The sequence below is a fragment of the Petaurus breviceps genome, unplaced genomic scaffold (genome assembly GCF_028583685.1).
Source record: "Petaurus breviceps papuanus isolate PSGF00001 unplaced genomic scaffold, PetGlider_PUasm1.0 90845, whole genome shotgun sequence".
NCBI lineage: Eukaryota > Metazoa > Chordata > Mammalia > Diprotodontia > Petauridae > Petaurus > Petaurus breviceps.
Window position 1 is genome coordinate 11006738 of NW_027187359.1, and position 22623 is coordinate 11029360.

General features: G+C 39.4%; 1 protein-coding gene across 1 annotated transcript in view; it reads right to left on the minus strand.

Annotated features, from left to right (window-relative positions):
* Window positions 1-22623, minus strand: part of ALK (ALK receptor tyrosine kinase) — a 1085901-nt gene that overhangs the window by 547902 nt on the left and 515376 nt on the right. The window contains exon 4 of the mRNA XM_069072137.1: window positions 15700-15901. Coding sequence (XP_068928238.1) covers window positions 15700-15901 — 202 coding nt within the window. The remainder of the gene's footprint in view (window positions 1-15699; window positions 15902-22623) is intronic.

Here is a 22623-nt window from a genome sequence, read left to right on the forward strand (position 1 = left end):
CCATGAGAGAACTCATTTCTCTTCTAAAAGCAAGGGGCACTGCCAAAGTTTTTCAGTGCCATAAAGTGCCTAGAAGCAGCCTGGATAATGAGAAACAAAGAGGCTTGAGCTGAGTCAGGGGAGAGGGATGAAAATGTCATGGGTCTTGCCTTACTTCCCTTGCTCCATTATAGCAAATAAAGGGGGTAGTGGCATCCCCCAGCTTCTCTGTTCTCTCAGAAAATGCTAAGTATGTTAAAGCAGTGCTGGCCCAGAGTGAGGGAAGAGTCTCATAAGACACGAAGGCTGTCTGGTGCCTGCTGTAGAAACGCTCAGTGAGGTTTTGCCTCTGGCAAGGTCATTTTCCTCCTTGGAGTTCACATGCTCCATTTTAGATGTACTTAGAAGCTGCCTCTTCCCTTGCCTAATGAAGGTTAACTGAGACATATTAATCACTCAATCAACAAGATTTTTTGAGTACCCGACGAAGTGTCTTGGGAGGAGGAGGTGACTACGGAGAGTGAATAGAGTAACTGACAGGATGTCCAGGTACTATAGACTCACTTGTCATCCTGGACAGCTGGGATGCTTTCAAGAACTCTCTTCTGTCTGAAAAATGTGAGGTGTGTGTATGTGTGTGTGTGTGTGTGTGTCTAGATTTCAGAGTATGAGGGATAACCTACAGTGCCATAGAAAGAGGTTTGATCCCAGGGCTCGAAATCAGCCTGTTAATACAAGTCACTACACCACCATGGGCCGCACTTTCCTTAGTTGTTAAATGAAAGGCTATGTGACCAAGAAAGTTCTTCCCCGGGGTCAAATCTGTGACACCAGGAAATGCATGGTTCCCCTTCTGCCAAAACCTGAGTGAAACTCATACAATGTAATTTAATATTTATTTATTAAGTGCTTACTTTATGCCAGATACTGTATCATATGCTGGGGAAATTGCCAAAAACAATATAGTTCTGCTCTCAAGGGGCTTACATTCTATGGGGGTTTGGGGGGGGGGGAATAACAGGCACACAGATAAGTAAATATAAAATACCTATTAGGTAAATGCAAAATAATTTGGTAGGCTAGAAGGGAGAAGTAACAACAATTAGAGGAATCGGAAAAGGTCTAACATGGGAGATGGCATTTAACATGAAGCCTGAATGGAGCTAGGGCTTCTAGGGACTGGGAGTAAGGAGACAGACAGCCTGTGTGGTCTCAGAGGCAGAAGATAGACTGTTGTGTATGTATTATGTTGTGTAAGTTGTCAGTTTGGCTAGAACATAGGGCTCATGATGGTAAATCATATGACACGAATCTGGAAAAATAAATTGGTACTGGGTTCCCACTGCCATATTTTAGTGGCATACTGGCTCTGGAGAGATAGAGACCTAACAAGACAAAAACACCTCTAAACCCTATTACATGGATAATAATGACACTCCCACCTTGCCTGTGCCATGGCCTTTGAGAGCCAAACCTGCCAAACATCCTAAAAAGATGGTATCACGTGGCAGTCCCCAATATCAATCAGAGAATGTGGGCCCAGTTGATGCCAAAGGCCCCTGAGTAGATCAGGATGAACCTCTGGCCCCAGAGGACCAAGCCTGCCATGACTGGAGGCAGCTTGTTTAACTCAGAAAGTTCCACTTTGGCAAAGGGGCTGACCACCCAAGAAGTCTTGGGACTTTTAGGATAAAATCTCTCCGTATTTGAGCAAGGTTTTTCAGGACAGGTGCTCTAGTTCCTGTGACTGACTTGGCCTGAGACCACTTCAACCATGCTCTCTATAATCTCTCTTCCTGCATTGCTGACTTTCTGGTCCTTGCCAACTTTGGATTTTCTCAATTCTTATTTATTTAACTTCCCTCACCACCAGCTCCAAGTGATTCCTTTGAAACTTGCTAGTGTAGTCTCTTAAAAGTCGCTTTTTGCCTATATATTGATACCTCCTGCTACCATAACAGCCCTGGGCTATTTGACAATGAATATCATTTCTTCCCTCTCTCCCACATCAAGTCAGGCTTGCCTTTGAGGAAGGGACCCCTGGTTTCCCAGCATGGTTCCAAATGAAACCAAACTGTGACAACTTCATCTTACCCATGACCAGATGTCAGGCTTTTTTCCTTTAAAAAAAAGGAAAAAAGAAAAGAGAAGTTAATAGAGGGGAAACCCAAGTCAGAAAGTAAAAGTGGATGTGACAAAATATTAATGTGAGGTATTAAATATTTCCAAAGGTATAAGGGAAGACAATTGAGAACTGCCAGGAAGGATGATGGTGCCTACTTTTAAGATAATAATGTACACTTGAATTATGCCCTGACCAGGGGGTAGAGGGAATCCTGTTCAACTCAGAGAACTTGTGAGCCAGATCCAGTGGGTTGAAGATGCTCCAAATGAGGTGCAGTTGTGACCAGTTGTGTGTGTGTGTAAACACAAGAGCTAATTGGTGTCAAAGAGATATGAGGACAAGCTTATGCATAGCAAAGGAATAATCAATCCACTAAGGAAACCTTGAGAACAAGGACAGAGAGGAATAATGAACAATTGAGCTAGTAATATCTGGTTGGGAAAAGGATGGGAAGTGGGAAGGAACAGACTCTAGTACATAGTAGATGGTGATAGGTTTAGTTAGGAAGCTAAGGAAATGGAATTTGAGGTTCTTAGGATTAAGGCGACCCTGGTTAACACTGGGAAACAAAGTTTTTGCTGAGAAGATTTTTTTTACTTCAAACTAAATAAAATCAATTTGAAAAATAAAAGATGTTTTTAACCTTCAGGGATTTGGAAGGTTAGAAGAGAGCCAGACTTAGACTGTGGGACAAAGGACGATCTAGTCAGAGTACAGAAGCTCGGGACTGAGGTCTCAAGGACATTAGACAATAAAAGAGGATGATTTCAGACAACAGGGGACATAGGAAGGACTCATTCAGAGCCATAAAGCAAGTAACATACCACTAGTGATTCATCTCACCTTCATATAAGAGTTAAAGATGACTTGTGTACTTAAACTAACCATGTGTATTGTACCTTGATGTAATCTACACTGGGGGCAAGAGAAAGGGTATCAAGAAGGAGAGGAAAACTAGAACACTGGGTTGAAGTTAATAAGATCTAATTGAATAGGAATAAATGTAACATTTTACACATAGGTTCAAAAAATTAATGTCATAAATACAAGATAGGAAATGTGCGGCTAAAATGCAGTTCATCTGGAAAAATCTGGGAGTGTACTAAAAGGACTGGAAGAATTCCTTGAAGGATCAAACTGTATCAACTGACATAGAGTAATTTTTTTTAATCCATACCACAAAGAATATACATACAGTAGAAGGAAAAGTTTTATTTCAAAGTAAATTTTATTATCTTTCTGTACTCATCTGAATTCAAAGGGCATTTGCACAGATAGGAGAAATTATAGTAAGTTATCCAAAAAATCCTGCATCTGATTCTTCTAGTGTTAATGGGTTACAAGCTTAACATGAGTCAGAATATGGCAGTGAAAACCCCCCAACAGAACTAGAATATTTAGCCGCACTGAGATACAGTAAACCCCCCCCCAAAAAAAAGGGATGATGATTCTACTTTACTCTGCCCTGGTTAGAACAATTGGTAGTACTGTATTTAGTCAAAGTTGCATTGTAAGAAAGACCTTGTAAGAAGGAGAGTAGAGGAGGGAAGGGAATAAACATTTAAATAGTACTTACTGTGTGCCAAGTACAGTGCTAAGTTCTTTTACAAATATCTCATTTGATCTTCACAACACCCTGTGATGTAAGTGCTATTATTATTACCCATTTTTAAAGTTGAAGAAACTGACACAGAGGTTAAGTGACTTGCCTAGGGTCACGCAGCAAGTAAGAGACTAAGGCTGGATTTGAACTCAGATCTTCAAGACTCCAGGTCCAACATTCTATGCACTACACCAACAGATGCCTCATCGCATTGTAAAAAGGACTTTGATAAATTGTAGAACAATCCAGAGAAGAGTCAAGAAAGATGCAGAAGGACTTTGAGATCATAGTGGAGGTCTGCAAGCAATGGCTGGATGACCATTTCTCCAATATGTTATAGAAGGAGATTCTTGTGTGATTATGGACTGGACTTGATGGCCTCTAAGGTCCCTTCCATTTCTGAGACAATATAAAGGGTCACGAATCTGGGTGCAGGTCTGGTTTTTGTTTTATTTTCTTTTCGTGGTGGTAACAATGGGAAATTCTCCTTCCTTTTACCCTATGAATGGTGGTGGTAGAAGGCTATTCAATGCAAAGAGTGACAAGAACCTAGCTTCAGGTTCTAGGAGTTCAAGGGTGGCTAATAGAGAATTTTTCATGTCATCACACAACTCAGAGAAGTATGATAATATAACATAGACTATATAATAGTGTGATAGTATAACACAGACTGAGAAAGCAAATGGAGAGTGGGTGATTTGCCCAATAAAGACTCAGCACTTTCTCTCCCAGTAGAGTAGCTTGGCATTTAAATTTGATCTACCATTTTCATTATTATTGTTGTTATTAGTATTATTCCAGTAGAATAGTGAAGCTCAACAACTAGCTTATAGATGAAAAATGTAATTTTTTAAATGCATCTTTGAAGTCATATGTATGTGACACTGATAATTAGGAAATTTGCCAGGAAGTCTTTTATTTTTCAGGCAGAGGGACTACAGTGTAAACTGTCCCATTGCCAATCAGCCAACAATCTGGGACATCTTGGAGAAAAGAACACAATAAATAGTAAAGAAAATACAGAAAAAGAAAAAAATAGAATGGAAGGAAGAAAGAATGCTAAGCCTTCAGCTGTCAAGTCTCTAAGGTCAAAACTGGCAGAGGCTGATGGTTCTTTCATTTATATTCCTTGACGTCTGTCAGCGAAGGCAATTGTGAGTAAAAGTTGTAGCTGCCAGGAAAGGAATTGTCTTTTGTGTTTAGTAACAACTTTCACAGTTCAGGTGCAGCCTGATAGATGCTTCCTGGTCATAGGTTGGATCGTCCATTGACTCTTTGGGTGGAGAGAAAGGCCAACAATCCCCAGATCATTCGTCTATAGCACACCTTCTACCAAGGGCTTTCTTCACAGCAAAGCTGTGATTCCCCATTTTGTGGATGGGACAACTGAGGTGCAGAAGGGTACAGAGACTTTCCCGAAGAAATACAACAAGGATCTATTAGAGCCAGGACACAGACCTCAAGTTTCTTGACTTGAAGTCCAGTATTCTTTCCATTCTAGCCTTCAGGGACTGAACACTAAGTTAGTATTTCCTCATTAAATTTAATTCTTTAAACCTCAAAGCCTGGCCTTGGGATAGTCTCATGTCTTTGGGTTGCATTCAGATGATCATGTGCCAAATATTTCCAGCAAAAGGAAGCAATGAGGTAGAGTGAAAAAGATCATGGGAATGGGAGCAGGAGGTAGTGCAGGGTAGAAGATAGCAGGCTGCCCTTAGAGTTAGGAAGACCTGTGTTCAAATCCCACCTATGATACTTTTGTGATACTGGATTAATCAATAAACCTCTCTGAATCTCAGTTTTTTGAGGTGGAAATGAAGATACTAATACTGATAATACCTTCCCTGAACAGGGCTGTTAGGAAGCTCAAAAGAGCTAATTTATGTGATGTTTGCAAGCAGCTAGGGATTGTAGTAGATACAATATTGAACCCAGAATTGGGAAGGCCTGAGTTCAAGTCTAGCTTCAGACACTTAATTAGGTGACTGTGGGCATGTCATTTAAACTCTGTCTTAGTTTCCTTATCTGTAAAATAGGTATAATAAGAACATCTACCCCTCAGGTAGGTATTCTTCAATAAATGAGATAGCATATGGCCGGTGCTTTGTAAGCCGTAAAGTGCCGTATAAATGCTTGTCATCATCATTATTAGCATCCAATAGCTATATAAATGTCAGCTATTATTATTAATAACATGCAAGTGCCATGTAAAATGTCTGCTTTTATTATAATTAATAATGAAGTACTTTATAAATGTCTAATTAGTCCCAGCTCTGCTGCTAAATAGCTGTGTGACTTTGGTCAGGTTGCTTAAACTCTCTGAGCTTTTGCTTCCTCAACTATAAAATAGGGAGATTAGAAAATCTCTAAGGTTGCATCTGATGCAACGTTCTATGACTGGATAATAATGCAGGTTGGGGAATATTGCATTTTTTAAAAATCACTGTTATAGCCCTCCTTTTAGTAGAAATCATGCTCAACATAAAAGCTTTTATTGTATAGTTATTATTGTGTTAGTTCAAAATAACTTGGGGGAAAAAAAGAGAATAGTTGTCCCTGTGAATGACTTTGAAAGTCAGGAAAAACCCATCTTGCAGTTAAATCATGATGATGCTGGCATTTACATGTGTCAGTTTTAATAAATGATCCCCTTCATTATCATGATTTCCATTTGCTGTACAAGTGAGTGCAATGGAGGACTCTGGCCAAGGATGCCAAATGGCAGGGGTAACTGATTTTCTCCTGCTGGCCAGGATTGCTACCTAACTGCAGGATTATTGACATTAAACTTCAATACACCCGAGGGGGAAAAAATCAAATAGCATTTCAGTGATTCCTTTTCCAAAAGGCCCTAATCTCAGAGAAACATTTCTTTCCATTCCAACTCTGCCACTTTGGAAATTTGGGCAGGCTGTTTCACCCTTATGGGCCTCGGTTTCCCCATCTGTAAAGTAAAAGAGTTGAAATAGATGACCTTTAAGGTTCTTTCTAGTTGTAACTCACATCATCCTATTCAGATGAATTTGGACATTGTGGCCCATTCACATCTATGTATCCTGGAAATTAGAGTCCTCTAAACTTATGGACAGAATCCTTCTTTGAGTTTATGTAGGCAGCAACAATATTTGCAACTCCTTTCTTTTTAAACTCTGTTCCTTTCTGGAAGTTAGAGCTACTATAATCTTGAGATCTGAACAAAAAGTAACAACTGACATTTATATAAGCTCCATGTTTTTCAGTTGGTAGTGATGATCTCCCTAATTTTCTGGTTCGAGGCACCTTCCATGGAACTTGTTTGTGGTCTTTGTGGTCTTATTTTGTGGGGCACGTGCTCTGGTTCCATACTGAAAAGATGTGAGCTTTGTTGAGATGGTACAGAATCTCCCATTTGACCATCATTAGTTTGGGTTGCTAGACTATCTCAAGAAGGTGGAAGTCCTTCAACAAGGATACTCTGCCAAAAAGGACCAGAGTATATGCCTAGGTCAATCCAGCACAGAAAAAGGGCTCCCCCATCACCTTCATCACACATATATGCTTTCTTGTTTAAGCTATAATCTGAGTTATTAGTGTCCCTACTTTACAGATGAAAAATACAGAAAAGTTCAGACTTGCCTATGATCACACAGCTAGCAAGAGTCAAAGATAGAATTTCAATTCAGGTCTATCTGATACCAAGTTCATTACTTTATCCTCTATGAAATGCTCCCTCCACAAAGACCTGGAAACAATAGCTCTGAACAGGTCTATACGGAGACATGGAACCAGAGGTAAGTGTGACTAAAAGTGTTCTCCTAGGTGAGGCAGTCAAAATTCCCATTTTAAAAACTGATGATACTGAGAGCAAAGATCAACAGAAAATCAGGGATAGAAGCAGGATCCATAAGCAACCTCCCTCATTCCTAATATGTCAACACTGATTTGAATTCCACCAACCTTCCCCACCCCCACCCCCACTCAGTGCCTTCTACTCCCTTAAGCCTTGCCCAATTCCTCTTTCTTTTGGTGCTCTTTGAAAATGAAGGACAACAACAAGCCAACAAAATTATTTTTATACATATATTTATATAATATGTTGTATTTGCACATTGGCACAAATTGTATTTATACATTTATATTAAATATATATTTATATTATATTGTATCTATAATATATAGTATTATCTTGTAAAATGTGGACATTATAGGTTGTACATATAATTTATACATTATCTTGTTCAATGTATGTATTATAGATGTGTATTCTCTTGTATAATGCATACATTATATGTGGTATATAATATATACATTATATTGTGTAATGCATACATAGCATATTATATATACATGCAATATACATTATCTATGTTCCCAGTAGAATATTAATTCCTTGAGGGCAGGGAATACTCAATTTTCCATTTTCTTTGCATTTCCGGTGCCTAGCACAATCCTTGACACCTAATAGGCATTTGATAAATGCTTATTGAATTGAATTTACTAATAGCAATTTAATAAGTGCCTATGGATTGCTTTCTATTGTATTAGATGGCTTTGGCTACTCCACTATTAGAAATGGTCTTAATGTGGAAAAACATTCTTCTCTATGATCATTGTTGCAAAATAAGACACGTGTCATGTCAGTGTCTGTTGCTATTCTGTTTCATTGCACTGGAGAAGTTCATCTGTGGGTTTGAATCCTAAAACTATTTGGAATTATTGTATTCTTGTATTTTATATTGTGTATCATATTGTATTGTTTCCTCTCTCCTCAGGATAGTGAAGCTTGAAATATCTCTGGGCACTTCTTCCCAGTTGTGGGACAAAATAGACCTTCCCAATCATGACTTCAGAAGACTGAGGACAAAGCACATTTTCCACCCCTTGGCACAGAGAGAGGAAGGGCCAGTGAGACAGAACCAGACTGACATTCTCAGATATTACCAACATATTTATTTGTTTTGCCTGACTAAACATATCTGTTATAAGGGAGTGCCACTAGTGGGATGCAAGACAGGGAGGGGAGGTAAGATAGTGGAATAATAAACATGTCAAAAATAAAACCAAGTTATGTAGTTTTAGTCACTGAAATTAATTTAACTGCAATTAATTAAGCATGTTTAGGTGGTTGCATTGATGTTCAGTATTAAGTTTTCAATAAAACATTTAAATTTTTTTAACAAGAGCATTAGCTTTATTCTTGCTCAATGTGAGAAGTAAATGAAATCTCTGTTGCCTCTTTGAAGTAATAATAACGCATACTTAAAGAACCTTTCAAAGGTTTGCAGAGTGACTTTCTTCACAGCAACCCTATTGGTTAGTACAAATAGTATTATTCCCATCTCACATTTGTAGAAAATGAGGCTCTGAGAGGGTCACCGAGCAGCTGAGTGGGAAGAGATTGACATGACTTCTCATGTTGGTTGAAAGAATTTTGCTAAGATGGAAGACTACCATGCCTTATGATCTGTCCTGCTACTGTGTTCTAAGGTTCTCCTAACCTTAGGGTCATACCTCCATCTTTGCTCCCCAGACCAAGCACTATTTGACATGATACATCCTAAGAATCCTTGGGCCTTGTCATCAGAGGGAACCTTTAGGAGTTTTGGGTCTTTCCAACTGGCCTGTAACTGATCAGTCTTTTATATGATACTTCCCCCAATTAGCATGTGAGTGCTGTGAGAACAGGGGCTTTTTCCCTTTTTAAATTTTTAAAATTCATCTGGAAAAACAAAAGGTCAAGAATATCAAGGGAATCAGTGAAAAAAAATACGAAGGAAGGTGGCAAAGCAATAACAGATGTCAAGCTATAACACAAAGTAGTAATCATCAAAAATAATCTGTTACTAGATAAGAAACAGAATGATGAATGGATCAGTGGAATAGAGTAAGTTTGAGGCTTGATTTGAACTCCTGACTCCAGGTCCAGTGTTCTATCCATTATGCCATCCAGAGACTGTAGCATTTAATGAACGCTTGATCAATTGATTGATTCATTTATCCATTCATGTAAACTGTTGCACACTACTAACACTGATTTGTGCACAAGGGGTGGCATAATACATTTCCAAAGCTATACAGGACCAGTAAAGGAGATAGGTTGGTCATATAGTGAAAACACAGGGTTAACAAATATACAACCTAAGTGCTACACTGATCTCCAGAAGAGGACTTCCAGTGCCTTCCTGGTAGATCTTCTATGAAAGGTTTATAGAAAAAATATTAGCAAGAATTAGGAAGAACTAATAAACAGAAGTATGCATAGAATGGTTTGCACATATATACATAATTGTTTCTCATGGTAGCTATCTCTAGGGTGGGAGGGGTGGAGAAGGGAAGAAAAAAAGGAAAAAAGAGAAAGTTACATGGTAACTTTATCATATATTTAAAAGGAATAGCAAATCGTACATAATAAATTTGTAGTTTTATGTACAATCATCTTTTTTTCCCCATTCTACTATGTTATGGAAATCCTTGCTTTATTTCTTAAGTTCAGGATAAAATTTTAAAAAATAATTTCATAAAATAGCATTCTAGAATCACAGAATTGATGAGTTAGAAGGATCCTAGATGGCTATCTATTCCAGCCAATACATAAAGGGACTCTACCACAACACATTTGATAGGTAGTCATCCAATCTCTATTTGAAGACCTCCAAAAATGGGGAAATGCATTAGTAACAGAATTCAATAGAATGTAAACTCCTTGAGGGCAGGGTCTGTTTCATCTCGTTTTTTTCATCTCTAGCACCTCGGACAGTGTCTGGCATATGGTAAATGCTGAATCATAAAAAGCTTACTGATTTGCAATGAGTAGGATGCAAAGGAGATGGGGACAGTTATAACCTGCACCAGAGGAGAAACTTCCCATTCTATCAAAGTATTTATAATCCATGAAGTCTTTTTTAGTATCAGTAGTTCAAATGATTGGCAACATATAACCTCCTAGGGGCTGATTCTCACATCCACCTACTATGGTATGCTGGTCATGCTTAATAAAATCTGGGGTACTGGAAAGCTTTGATGCGGCAAGAGCAAAGTGTGTGGCGGAAGACTGGGTCCAAGAAAACTTCTCCAGAGCTCTCAAGGCCTAAAGCATAACTGACAAATTGGGGGTCAGTGAATTTCAATGGGTTTGTTTTGCCCACCACCCTCTGGTGCTTGATTTTATATTCCCTGGCTCCTGTGGTCATTCTAGCCAGATGAATGGATGACCAGGTCTGGCATTTCATCTCCTCTGTCCCTCCAAGGCTACCATTAAAACCAAATGACTCTGGTAGAAGTGATCAATTGTGCTTTGAAATCCACAGGGCCTCATGCAGGCTCTTCTGTCTTCTTAGAGTCAGGAAGAGAGACAGCTGCAGTGATTCCCTTTTACTATTTTTCCTCTATTGTTAGTAGTTGCTTCCAAGGAAGATGCTCTGACTGACATCACATCCCAAACCGTGATGCTCACAAGTGGCTCACGACTCCCCGGTTTCCTGGGGACCATGTAGTTCCTGCATTACCATCCCTCAACCCACTCCTCTGAGTCAAGCTTTCCACAGCAGGCTTTATTATTACACCTTCCATCACTTTACTTCAAACGCATACTGTTGTTTTCCAAAAAGCAATCCCTAATCACTCTTTCCTGTTATGAGAGGATGCCGGCAAGATTTGTAATAATCACTGTCATCATTACTCAGCTCTTACTATGCTCTTTGATGCACCAAGAAGAACAGAACTTTAGTCACTAGGCCATAGGATTGAATTCTGGAAAGTATGTGACACCTCAACCTGGTGTATATTTTAAAGGGTAAGCCTCCTGAAGACATAACACACCCAAGGCAGCAGGGTTTAGTGGAAAGAGCTCTGTTTTGGTGTCAGAGGACCTCCTTTCAAAATCACACTCCCTCCCTTGCTACCAGTATGATTTTACAGTCGTAGATGGACAACTGGAAGGGAGCCCTCTCTAAGTCTCAATTGGGCTATATGCCATGTCTCTTTAAGTTCTAAATACTAAAATTTCTAACATTAAAATAAGAATGTTGGAGCTTTTGAAGAAGGTAAACTGCTGAATATCTCAGGAACCTAAGCTTAAGTCAGTTTGATCTGAGAAGCAGGATTATGATAAGATAGCAAAGACGTAACATGGACATGCCCATAGACATACCTCCTGTGGATATAGCCCATGGACATAGACAATGGCTCCTGTATTTTTCGGGTAAGAGACAGGTTAGGTAAATGACTTTGTTTTCTCTGCAAGATTTCTGCCCTTTCAGATTTTCCAAGAGGCACTCAGGGACAATTCTCCCAAACAAACTGCAATGGACTATTGATTACCCCTTCAGGTTGCCACCTTCCTGTCTCACCATATATTGATCTGTGCCTGAAGCAGACAGATGTAGTCCTGCCTACCCCACAAAACTAACCTTTAATTTGGCTTTTTGGAGCTGCTTTTAGTCTTCACTAAACTAAGAAGGAAATCTCCAAGGAGAGATTTTTCTATTCCTCAGATGTTCTAGTAGGGAGAAGGTGGAACCTTGGCAGAAGCAGGCCCAGTCCCAGGTGACCTTGTAACATCAATAAACTCTGTCTTCAGCACCATGTGTTCAGTAGGAAGAGGGTGTTCTGCTTAGGGTCACTGTGGCAGCATTGACAGTTAATTTTGAAAATAAGCTATGGCATAGGGTAAAAAGCAGTGGATGGGGGAATCAGGAAAGACCTGAGTTCAAATCCTGCCTCAGACCCAAACAAGTCACTTAAATTCACTAAGCCTTAGTATTACTGGACAGTAATAAAACCCATAGAATCCACCTCAATATTGTTGATGATAACTCATGTAAATAGTTCTTTAAGGTTCAAAGCATTTCACAGATGCTAAGTCATTTGATCTTCACAACAACTCTGTGTGGCGGGTATTATCATGATTCCCATTTTACAGATGAGAACACTGAGATAGAAAGTATTTAAGTGACTCACTCAGGATCACACTGCCTAGAAAGTATCTGCGGTGATGTGTTCTATCCACCACTTTTTGTGAGAAACAAATGAGAAAATGAATGGAAAGCACACTAATGTAAATCTTAACATTCTAGAGGTGTCAGTTATCATTATCAGCTGTTATATGTTCCACGCATTTGTTCAATGGCTTTTTATAGGAATTTATTAACGTGCTGGTGCTAGAGATAAAAAGACAAAAAATGATAAAGCCTGTCTTCCCCAGGAGCTTATATTCTACTGGAATGCATAAGAGCTTACAGTAATGGCTGGTATTTATATAGTGTTATTTTAGAGAGACAGGCCTGGCTTTGGATTCAGATACAACTCTGCCCTTTGATGCACCAAGAATTCTGTTCTTTCGGGTAATTTTTGAAGCCAGAAAGACATGGATTCAAAATGTGATTCTGATGTACATGTATGCTGACTTTGGGTGACCTCTCTAGCCCTCATTTCTTCATTATGAGGGGGCAGGGCCAGATGGTTTTTCAAAAGTTCTAAATACAGGATCCTATAAATGGCCTATATGACCATGGGCCAAGCATCTATAGCCTGTCAGCGTCCCAGGAGATTCTCAAAGCCTGTAAGTTGAAAATGAGCCACCAATCTGCATCAGTAGAAGTACATCTTCCAAAGAAGACAGAGGTCTGGACCAAAACAAAGAAAGAAAAGTCTGGCATGATTTCCCTGTTCAGATATGCACCCATGGATCTTTGACTTCACCAGGACACTGAAGGAAGTCCATAGTTTTTTCTGGATCAGTCTTTCAACAAGACTCTTTTGGTAAAAGAAACTGGACAAACTAAACTCTTTCCGCTTTTTTTTGCAAGACTTTTTGACCCTTTATTTTTCACTCTACTCTGACCCTCATATTAATTCTTGTAGATTTTTTATCAATGGATTCTTATATATTTTTGTCTATAACTGATTCAGAATTTAGCTGAAGTCTTACATGTAACTGGAACATTTCCTGGAGCCTTAGAGGTCTAACATATGGACTGCTGACTCAGAGAAAATAGATGTCACCAGCCAATGTATGTTGACATCTTCATTGGCATCTTTCTCTTGTCCCCATATCTCTCCCAACTTCACTGTCATTGACCTTTGCAGCTTGCCTATAAGTTGTCCCTGGAGCTCCTAAGCCCTGCCTTATCCCCATAACACTAACATTCTGTATGTATCAATACTAAACTTTAAAAAGTTCATTGGGAGAGAAGGACATTTGTCAGTCATGAAAAGAAGGGTGAGAATATATAGCTTAAGACTCAAAGAAAGTCCTTCAGACTTGAATCGTGTCCCAATGCCTTTGGCTACCCCATCTGCCCCACTCCTGCAAACACAATCCCTTGCAAACTGGACTCCATGTGGGAAGCAGCAGCTGTGCTGGAAGGAGACACAAACCCATGTAATTGCTCAGGTGAAACAGTAGGCCACCAAAAGCTGAGGCATATTTAGCTTTTCCTGCTAGAGAAGTTCTTGGCTGTAAAGTGATTTCCAGTCACCTGGAAAAGTCTCTCTTGCTAGAGCACTGAGAATTGCATTTAGATATATGAGAAGAAAGGCCACCATAATTTCATTTCTGCGGGAAGGCAGTCTGCAAGTCCAGCTAAGCCTTCAAAGTTCAAAGGGGATGAGGCCCATGAAATTACTAAAAGGGTAAGCTATGCTTCTTTCAGAGCTGAAAAATCACATCATCTCTTTTTATCATGTCAACAAGGAATGGTGGTCACCCAAGAAGCCAACTTCCAGATATCCCTGCCTCTCTATAAGTACCTGCTCAAACAGTAGAAGGTCCCATGTCCAATTCAGTTTAATTCTGTCTACTCCAAGAAGCATTTATTAAGCACTTATTATTTGCAAGGTACTATGCTTTCAGAAGCAAAGCTAGAAATTTTGGCTACCCTAGTGGAAACTGCTGCAAAGCCTCCCTGGCCCTACTTCAGAGCAGCCACAGGTCTTCCAAAGTCATCAGACCACAGGAGCAGATATAAGTACAGATGCAGCCATTTTTACAGTGAGAGTCTCATTTAGCCAAGCCTGCTAGCATGACACCTGGTGAAATAAGCTATATAGTGAGAGCAGCAAGAGGGGGTTAATGCAACTATCGTGCTTCTTCCAATTTGCTAGCTAATTAAGTAGAGGAAATTTGCTATATATCTCTTTCAGGTCATATCCTAGAATGAGGCAAGTTGTATTTGACCCTCAGGCTGTATATTGGCTCCATACTAATTGCAAAATGAAACAAATTTCTTGCACTCTTAAAATGTAGGGCCAATTATCTGGCCATTATGTAGACCCATGGAAAGGATAAAGCAACTGGGAAGAGCAGTCTCCTTTGTTCTGACTCAAGTTTGCTCTCTATTACTCTTTGTACTCTACCCATACACAGCAGAGCCTTGGGAGCAGTTAATATGTAAGCAAATTTAGAGGTCTTAGCTCAAATGGGTCATGTACAGAACTGGAGTGTTTAAGGAGACTTAGAAGTCTCAGATAATGCTCTATAGGAATATCTGCTGAATTAGCAGAACCCGTGAGTACTTGAAGAAGACAGTTAAAGGCCCGCTAGTGTGACTCCCAGGTTAGTTTCTTATTGCTGAGTCTTGTGGGAGCTTTCTGGATACTCATTCTATGTTCAGATGTTTCTTAGTTCTTTCCTTCTGCTGAGGCTTTCCTTGTGAAAGTCCAGATTCCAGCATCACAAATTGCTCTATTTTCTGTCTCAAACATTCTGGTCATCTCTTTCCTTCCTGGCTCCGTCTGGGTTTAGGTCAATAAGTATCTTAAATACACAATTATTAATTGCCCACTCTAACAGTTCTTGGACCTTGGAAAGACAGTCAGCCAATGTGGTTAAAAGGATTCCCCCTTACCCTCACTCAAGGCTGTAGTGACCCCCAATGGGAGTATCAGCAGTAACGGTCCAATCTGGACCCTCTCTATTAAAAGCTCATTGTATATTTGATATAAACTTAAGTGCCCTGGAAAACTTATGCCAAAAGCTAGTTTAAAAATAGTTTGAATGGAGGGCCACACTTACCCATGTGTCTCTGGATTTGGAACCAGCAGGATCTCTCTCCTAGCTTCATTGTGTGGTAGGAGTTGGGCCATGTATCTCCCAGAGGTCTGGAGATCCCTGTACACGGACACTTCCATGGTGCAGTGCTCACTGTTGCTCCTCATCCAAGGGCTCAGAATGGTATGTTTAGTGTTTTCAGATGTGTTGAGGAGAAGAAAAGAACCTAGGGGGAAAAATGATGAGGGTTGAGTTCTAGGATGTGTCCAGAATATAGATCTAATAGGAGCTAAGTACTTGGTATCGTTCTGTAATCTAAGGATTCAGGATTCAGCTCTGTCAAGTCAAGTCAAAAACCATTTATGAAAACACCTTCTATGTGTCAGGCATTGTGCCAAGTGCTGGGGATGCAAAGAAAGGCAAAAGATAATTAATTCTTGCCCTTAAGGAAGTCAGTCTAACGGAGACGGTAATGTGTATACAACTATACCAATAAGATCAATACAGGATTAATCAGAGAAAATCACAGAAAGAGGAAACAGATATTAAGGAGGCTCCTATGCCATTGGGAGGCAGTGTCATGTGGGGGGAAAGAACCCTGGTCTTAGAGTCAGAAGAGTTGCATTTCAGCACTAACTCTGCAACTCTCTGATCTTAGGAAATGCATTTAATCACTCTGGGCCTCAGTTTCCTATTCTGCAAAACAAATGGATTTGATTAGATGGTTTTTCATGTTTTTTTTACAGGTCTAAGTCTACAGTTCAGTTGTTGTATAAACATTTGTTTAGTAATACCTACTACGTACCAAATCTTCTAGGCACTATAGAAAGATAGTCCTTGACTTTAAGGGGCACGATGAGAAAATTCATGAAGTTTTCTATATTTTTTCATAAACTTCTCTCTCCCCTCTCGCCTTCTTCCTCCACCTTATTTTACCTCCCTACATACTCTTTGATCCAGCAATAGTAATCTCTTTGCCATTTTCTGAACAAATTCTGGGCACTGCACAAATTCCATCTTCTAGTTCTAGGTATTTATGCCTAGAGAAGTTTTTCTTCCTTCTAGTTTCCTTGCCTTTCTTCAGGCCCCAATTAAAATCCCATATTCTAGAGGATCCTACTTTCCAGATCCCCCTTAATGCTAGTCTCCTTCCCTCCATTGGTTATCACCCATCTATCTTGTATCTAACTCATTTTTACATAGTTGTTTTCATGCTGCCTCACTTATTAGATGGTAAACTCCCTGAATGTAGGGACTTCTGCCTTTCTTTGTATCTTCAGCATTTAGCACAGTGCTTACTGAATAGTAGGTACTTAACAGATGTTTACTGACTGAACAGCAATCTCTTGGGGAAAGGTACAGAGTTAAATAAATACTAAATAAATAAATAAATGAATATATATACACACACACACACACACACACACACATAAGAGAGAGAGAGAGAGAGAGAGAGAGAGAGAGAGAGAGAGAGAGAGAAACCATCTGAGTGGAGGAGAGGATCATCATGTAGGAGGAGGCATTTGAGCTAAACCTTGAAGGACAATGGGGATTCTAAGAGGCAGAGGTGAAGAAAGAGTATATTCCAGAAATGGGATACAGCCCATACAAAGTCATGGAGATGGGAGATGTTATATGTGAGAAATAACATGTGGGCCAGTAGTCTAGCTAGAAAGTAGAATGTGGGAAGAATGTTCAGTAACTCTGGTTATAATCCTATAACTTCTCTGGTCCTCAGTTAATTGAATTGGCACTAGGGTATGGTACCGAGAAGATTAGACTTCTTAGGGAGAAGCTGGTTTTAGAATTATAAATGGTCAAAGGATATAAACAGTTCTCAAAAGAAGAATTGCAAACTACCCCTAAGAATATGAAAAAAAAATATGCTCTAAATCACTAATTAGAGATATGCAGATTAAACCAACTCCTGAGTTTCTCCTCATTTCTTCAGAATATTGAGAACTATAAAAAACTATAAAAAAAGAAAATGGTCAATGGTTGGAGGGACTGTAGGAAGACAGCTAAAATAATGGAGCTGTCACACCATCACATAAAACAACTTGGAATTATAAGTGAATACAAAAGCATTTATGAAGCACAGTTCTACGCATTGGGGATACATTTTTTTTTAAGATAGTCCTTGCTTTCAAGGATTTTCATAAGGGAAGACAACTGTAATGTTTATGAGATTTAAGATCTCCCCCACCCATTAACAGCCCTCTTGTGGAGCCTATTAAGAGAAGCTTGCTTAAGGGGAGGCTTGCTTATAGGAAGGCTTTCACACCTTTTGTTCTTTGCTAATTATACACTGAGTCAGGAGGGTTGTGATTCCCTCTGGCTCTAAAAAAGGTTATATATACTCTGAGGTTAGCATTTTTCTTTGAGCCTCACTCATTGGAAGAGTGTTCTTGTGATTTGACCAGATGAGACTCTGGATAACTGTTAAGGCTTTGAAAAATCCAGATATTGGTGCATCTCTCTCTGGTAACTTTGTATGTATGGCCTTGGTCAGAAAGTAGGATCTGTCTGTTCATCTGTGCTAATTTCTCAGACAGTTGGAACCCCTTCTGTTCATCCTTATTTCTCTGCTTGTATTTTCTTTGAAGTTCAGGGTGCTGACTTTTCCCCTGAACTAGTGAATGCAATTAAAAAAAAATATTAACCCCTTAAAACATCTATCTTTCCTAGTAAAACAGATCTAAGAACCCATGCTAGAAGCCACCCTGGGTATGCTAGTGTAGTTATTATAACAATACACACAGAAGAGAGGTGTGTGTGGGGGGGAGGGGCGTTTTGTTCTTGAGAGGTAGAAAGAAGATGGGGAGTAGCAGCAAGCACAAGACGAGATGAGGGCCACATGGAACAGGAAACTGACCCATGAAAGGAATTATGCTCCTCACCAAACTGTTTCTACCTTTTGACCTAGCAATCTCACTATCAAATATGTGCTCCAAGGAAGTCAAAGAGAGAAGGAAAGTCCCATAATCAATCAACTGGTCCACCAACAAGTATTTATTATCTACTAGACACTGGGTATATAAGTACAAAAAATGATACAATTCCTATTTGCAAAAGAGTTTATATTCTAATAGGAGAAACACCACACACAATATTATACATACACACAGAATACACACACATATATAACAAAGGTAACATATATGGGTGTGCGCACACATACATTGTTGTTGTTCAGTCATTCAGTTATTCTGACTCCTTGTGAACCCATGGACCACACTGTCCGTGGGGTTTTCTTGGTTAAGGATACTAGAGTGGTTTCCCTTCTCCAATGGATTAAGGCAAACAGACTTTAAAAGATTTGCCCAGGGTTAAACAGCTAGTATGTGTCTGAGGGCACATTTGAACTCAGGTCTTTCTGATTCCAGACCCAGAACTCTGTCCACTGAGCCACTCAGCAGCATCATATGCATCAAATGCATACAAAGTAGTAAAATACAAGGTCATTTGGAAGGGAAGACATTAGCATTTGGGGGTTATAGGAAAAGCTTTATTCAGAAGATGGATCTTGAGATGTATTTTAAAAGAAGAGAGAGAAATCCTAGGAAATGGAAAGGAGAGGTGCATTCCAGGCATGTGTTATATAGTCAGTGCAAAGGCATCAGGAAGAGGAATGAAGTATTGATTGCGAAGAGCAGAAAGCCAGTTTGGCTAGATTTTAGTATGTAGGAAGGAAAGTAATATCTAATAAGAATGGTAAGAATGAAACGGTAGATGAAGTCATGTTATACTGGGATATAAAACTAAACATAGGAATTTATATTTTCTCTTAGAAGCAGCAAGATAATAACTCTTTTCATAGTAGCAAATAACTGGAAACAAAGTGGATGCCTATTGAGGGGTAATGGCTAAACCAAAACTGTAGTATATAAATGTAATGGACTGGTATTGTGTTGTAAGGATCTGTGGATGTAAGGAAAATGTGGAGAAGCATGGGCAGATTGGCATGAGCAGGTACAGAGCAAAACTCCCGAACAATATACACAACTATTTCAATGATGAAAAAATAGCATTAAAAGTAGTCAGACTCTGATTATATACACTGACCAACCTTGGTCCAGAGAACTGATGATGGAATATATCTCCTGCCTCTCAGGAGACAGGTAGGGGGTGGAGTATGGATATAGAATGTTGTATACACTGTGAGATGTTGTGTCTATATTACCTTTGTACTGTTTAACATTTTTTCTTCTTTATCTCAGAGGAATATTGAATGGGGGATGGTAATGGAGAGAACATTATGTAAAAAACAAAACAAAACTCAAAATAAAACTATTAAAAATAGATATGATTAGGATTGAAGAATCTTGTAAGCCTGCCCCACCTTGATCCTTTATTCTATAAGTCAAATCTTCTCTAAAGTTTCTTCTTTCTCTAAATCCAATAATCCCATTGTCCATCTCATAACTGGTCAAGAATTTAGAGACTGTTGAGTACAAGCTCTGTGAAACTGGGCTAGAAAGCATTGCAATACTAGGTAGTTTCTTGGCCTCTCCTTGCTCCCAGTTAGAGAAAAGACTCCAAGCTACAGGACTATCCCCTGGAATGAGCAATCTAAATTCCCCATACCACATGAATGAATACCCACGGTTTGAATGACTCTGTCATCGATCTCCAAGAAACATATATTGGAGAGATTCTCCGTCATAATAAAAGGTCTGTGCCACTTTATTGTTCCCAGCATTCCCTCTGACACATTAATTTTATATGCACCTCTTCAACATTAAAGTTTGAATGGCTCTGCTACATCTTTGGCAGGCTAATCCTATTCCAAAGACGTCTCTGACTTCCCCTCTGGGAATAAGCTAATGAGTTCTTCACCCACTTCAGCTCCCTTGGGGCAATTTGAATTAGCTTTCTTTGGTTGATAACTAATTTATTAGATATTCAGAGGAACTAGCAACTAGAGATAAAGTATGATTCTTATGGGAAAGGAGGTTTCCAACCACAAACATCATTTTTAACCCTATTGTGAAGGGAAATTTTAAATCCTTCAAGGACAGAGACTATGCCTTAGTCATTTCCCAGCCTCTCCCCTCCCCCAATATGCTATTTATGTACTTTTAACATTCATTTTTTTTCAACTTTGAGTTCCAAATTCTTTCCCTTGAGCCTCTCCCCTCCTATTGAGAAGGCAAGAAATATATCAATTATACATGTGAGAAATCATGCAAAAACATATTTCTATAGCAGCCATGTCCAGCAAAGAGTCTTCTATTTTTCTTTTGAGGCAATCAAGGTTAAGAGACTTGCCCAGGGTCACACAGCTACTGTCTGAGGCGAGATATGAACTCAGGTTCTCCTAATTCTAGGAGAATTAGTGCTCTATCCACTACACTACCTACCTGCCTCTTCTAGTAAAGAGTCTTAAACATACTGGATGGTTTATACATCTACTGAAGTGAAACCACATAGTGTTTTTCACCCAGGAATGGCAAGACCCTTTGACAACAGCCTACAGCAGCATCATTATTGTTGTCCCATTTTACTGGTGGTGAAGCTGGTCTTCAGATAGGGAGCAGGAGGAATTTGGATTATTACAATTCCATTCAACTCAATTCAATTCACTTCAATTTAACTGTTGGAGTTATTCCAACAGTGGTGGGATTGGGGTATAAAGTGTTGGATTTGGAGTCAGAGGAACCCTCAAATCATGGTTCTCTTTCTTATTCCCTGACACTGGCCAAGTAATTTAACATCTCTATGTCTCATTTCCTCATCCATAAAAGAGGGGGTTGGACTAAATTATTTGTAAGGTCATTTATATCTAAATCTATAATCCTATGAACAAATATTTATTAGGCACTTGCCAGCTGCAAGATAATGTCCTAGGTGCTGGAAATTCTAAGGAGACAATCCTTATCCTTAAGGACCTTACTTTCTATTGGGAGAAACAAACTGGATTTGTAACCCCCTCAGTCAATATGATCTCAACCTAACTATAGCTTAGCATCTTGATAAAATGCCCAAAGCTCATAGAGGATAAATGATGTCCAGTAACAAGGTAGATACTCTTGGATTTGAACTGGAGTCTTTCTGACTCCATGACTGGTACTCTATACACTACATCATGATAACTTCCACAGTATGTATTAGATAAGCAAGTAAAATGTAACTTAAGGATGGGGGAAGGACTAACAACTGGGGGAAACTGGGAAGGCTTCATAGAGGAGGTAGTGACTGAGAAGGATTTAAAGGAAGAGTAAGATCCTAACAGAGAGGTGTATCCTAGGAGAGTATTCTAGGCGTAGTGGGTGTCTTGCGGTCATAGGGAAGAGGCCAAATGTGAAGTTTGAGGAACAGTTAATAGTTCAATTTGGCTATGATGTAGAAGGCATGAAGGGGGGGCATCACAGAAATGAAGAATGCAAGGGCAGAGTCAGAAAAGACTCTGGAGGTGGTGGTAAAGGAACAAACATATCTACTATCTTTACTCATTTAGTAGGGCATTAAACTAAACTATACTTGGGCAAACTTGGTGCCAATCTGTTAACGGCCCAAAGAGAGCATTTAGTTCAGGCCTTGGCAGAGGGAATAAGAGGGCAAATTGATCCTGGGCCAAATAGAGTGTCCCCCAGGTCCTGGCAGAGAAAGAGGAAGGTCAGACTGACCCTGAGTCAGTGTCAATTTCAATGTACTCATATTGTCCTATACCATCACTCCATCTAAATAGCACTGGATTAATGAGGGCTAGAGTGGGAGTAGAAGATGGTCTGATATATCTAGGGCAGGTACCATCAAAAGAAATAAGATTTAAATGTTAGCTTTATAAGGTAAATGCATCCAAGGGGGTTGCACCTATGAGATGAGTGAGGATTTCTTTGGCATAGATTGATATACTATTAGATATGGAAAAGACTCTAAACATCATCTTATCTAACCCTCTCATTTTACAGTTGAGGAAACTGAGTCCCAGTGAGTGACTTATCC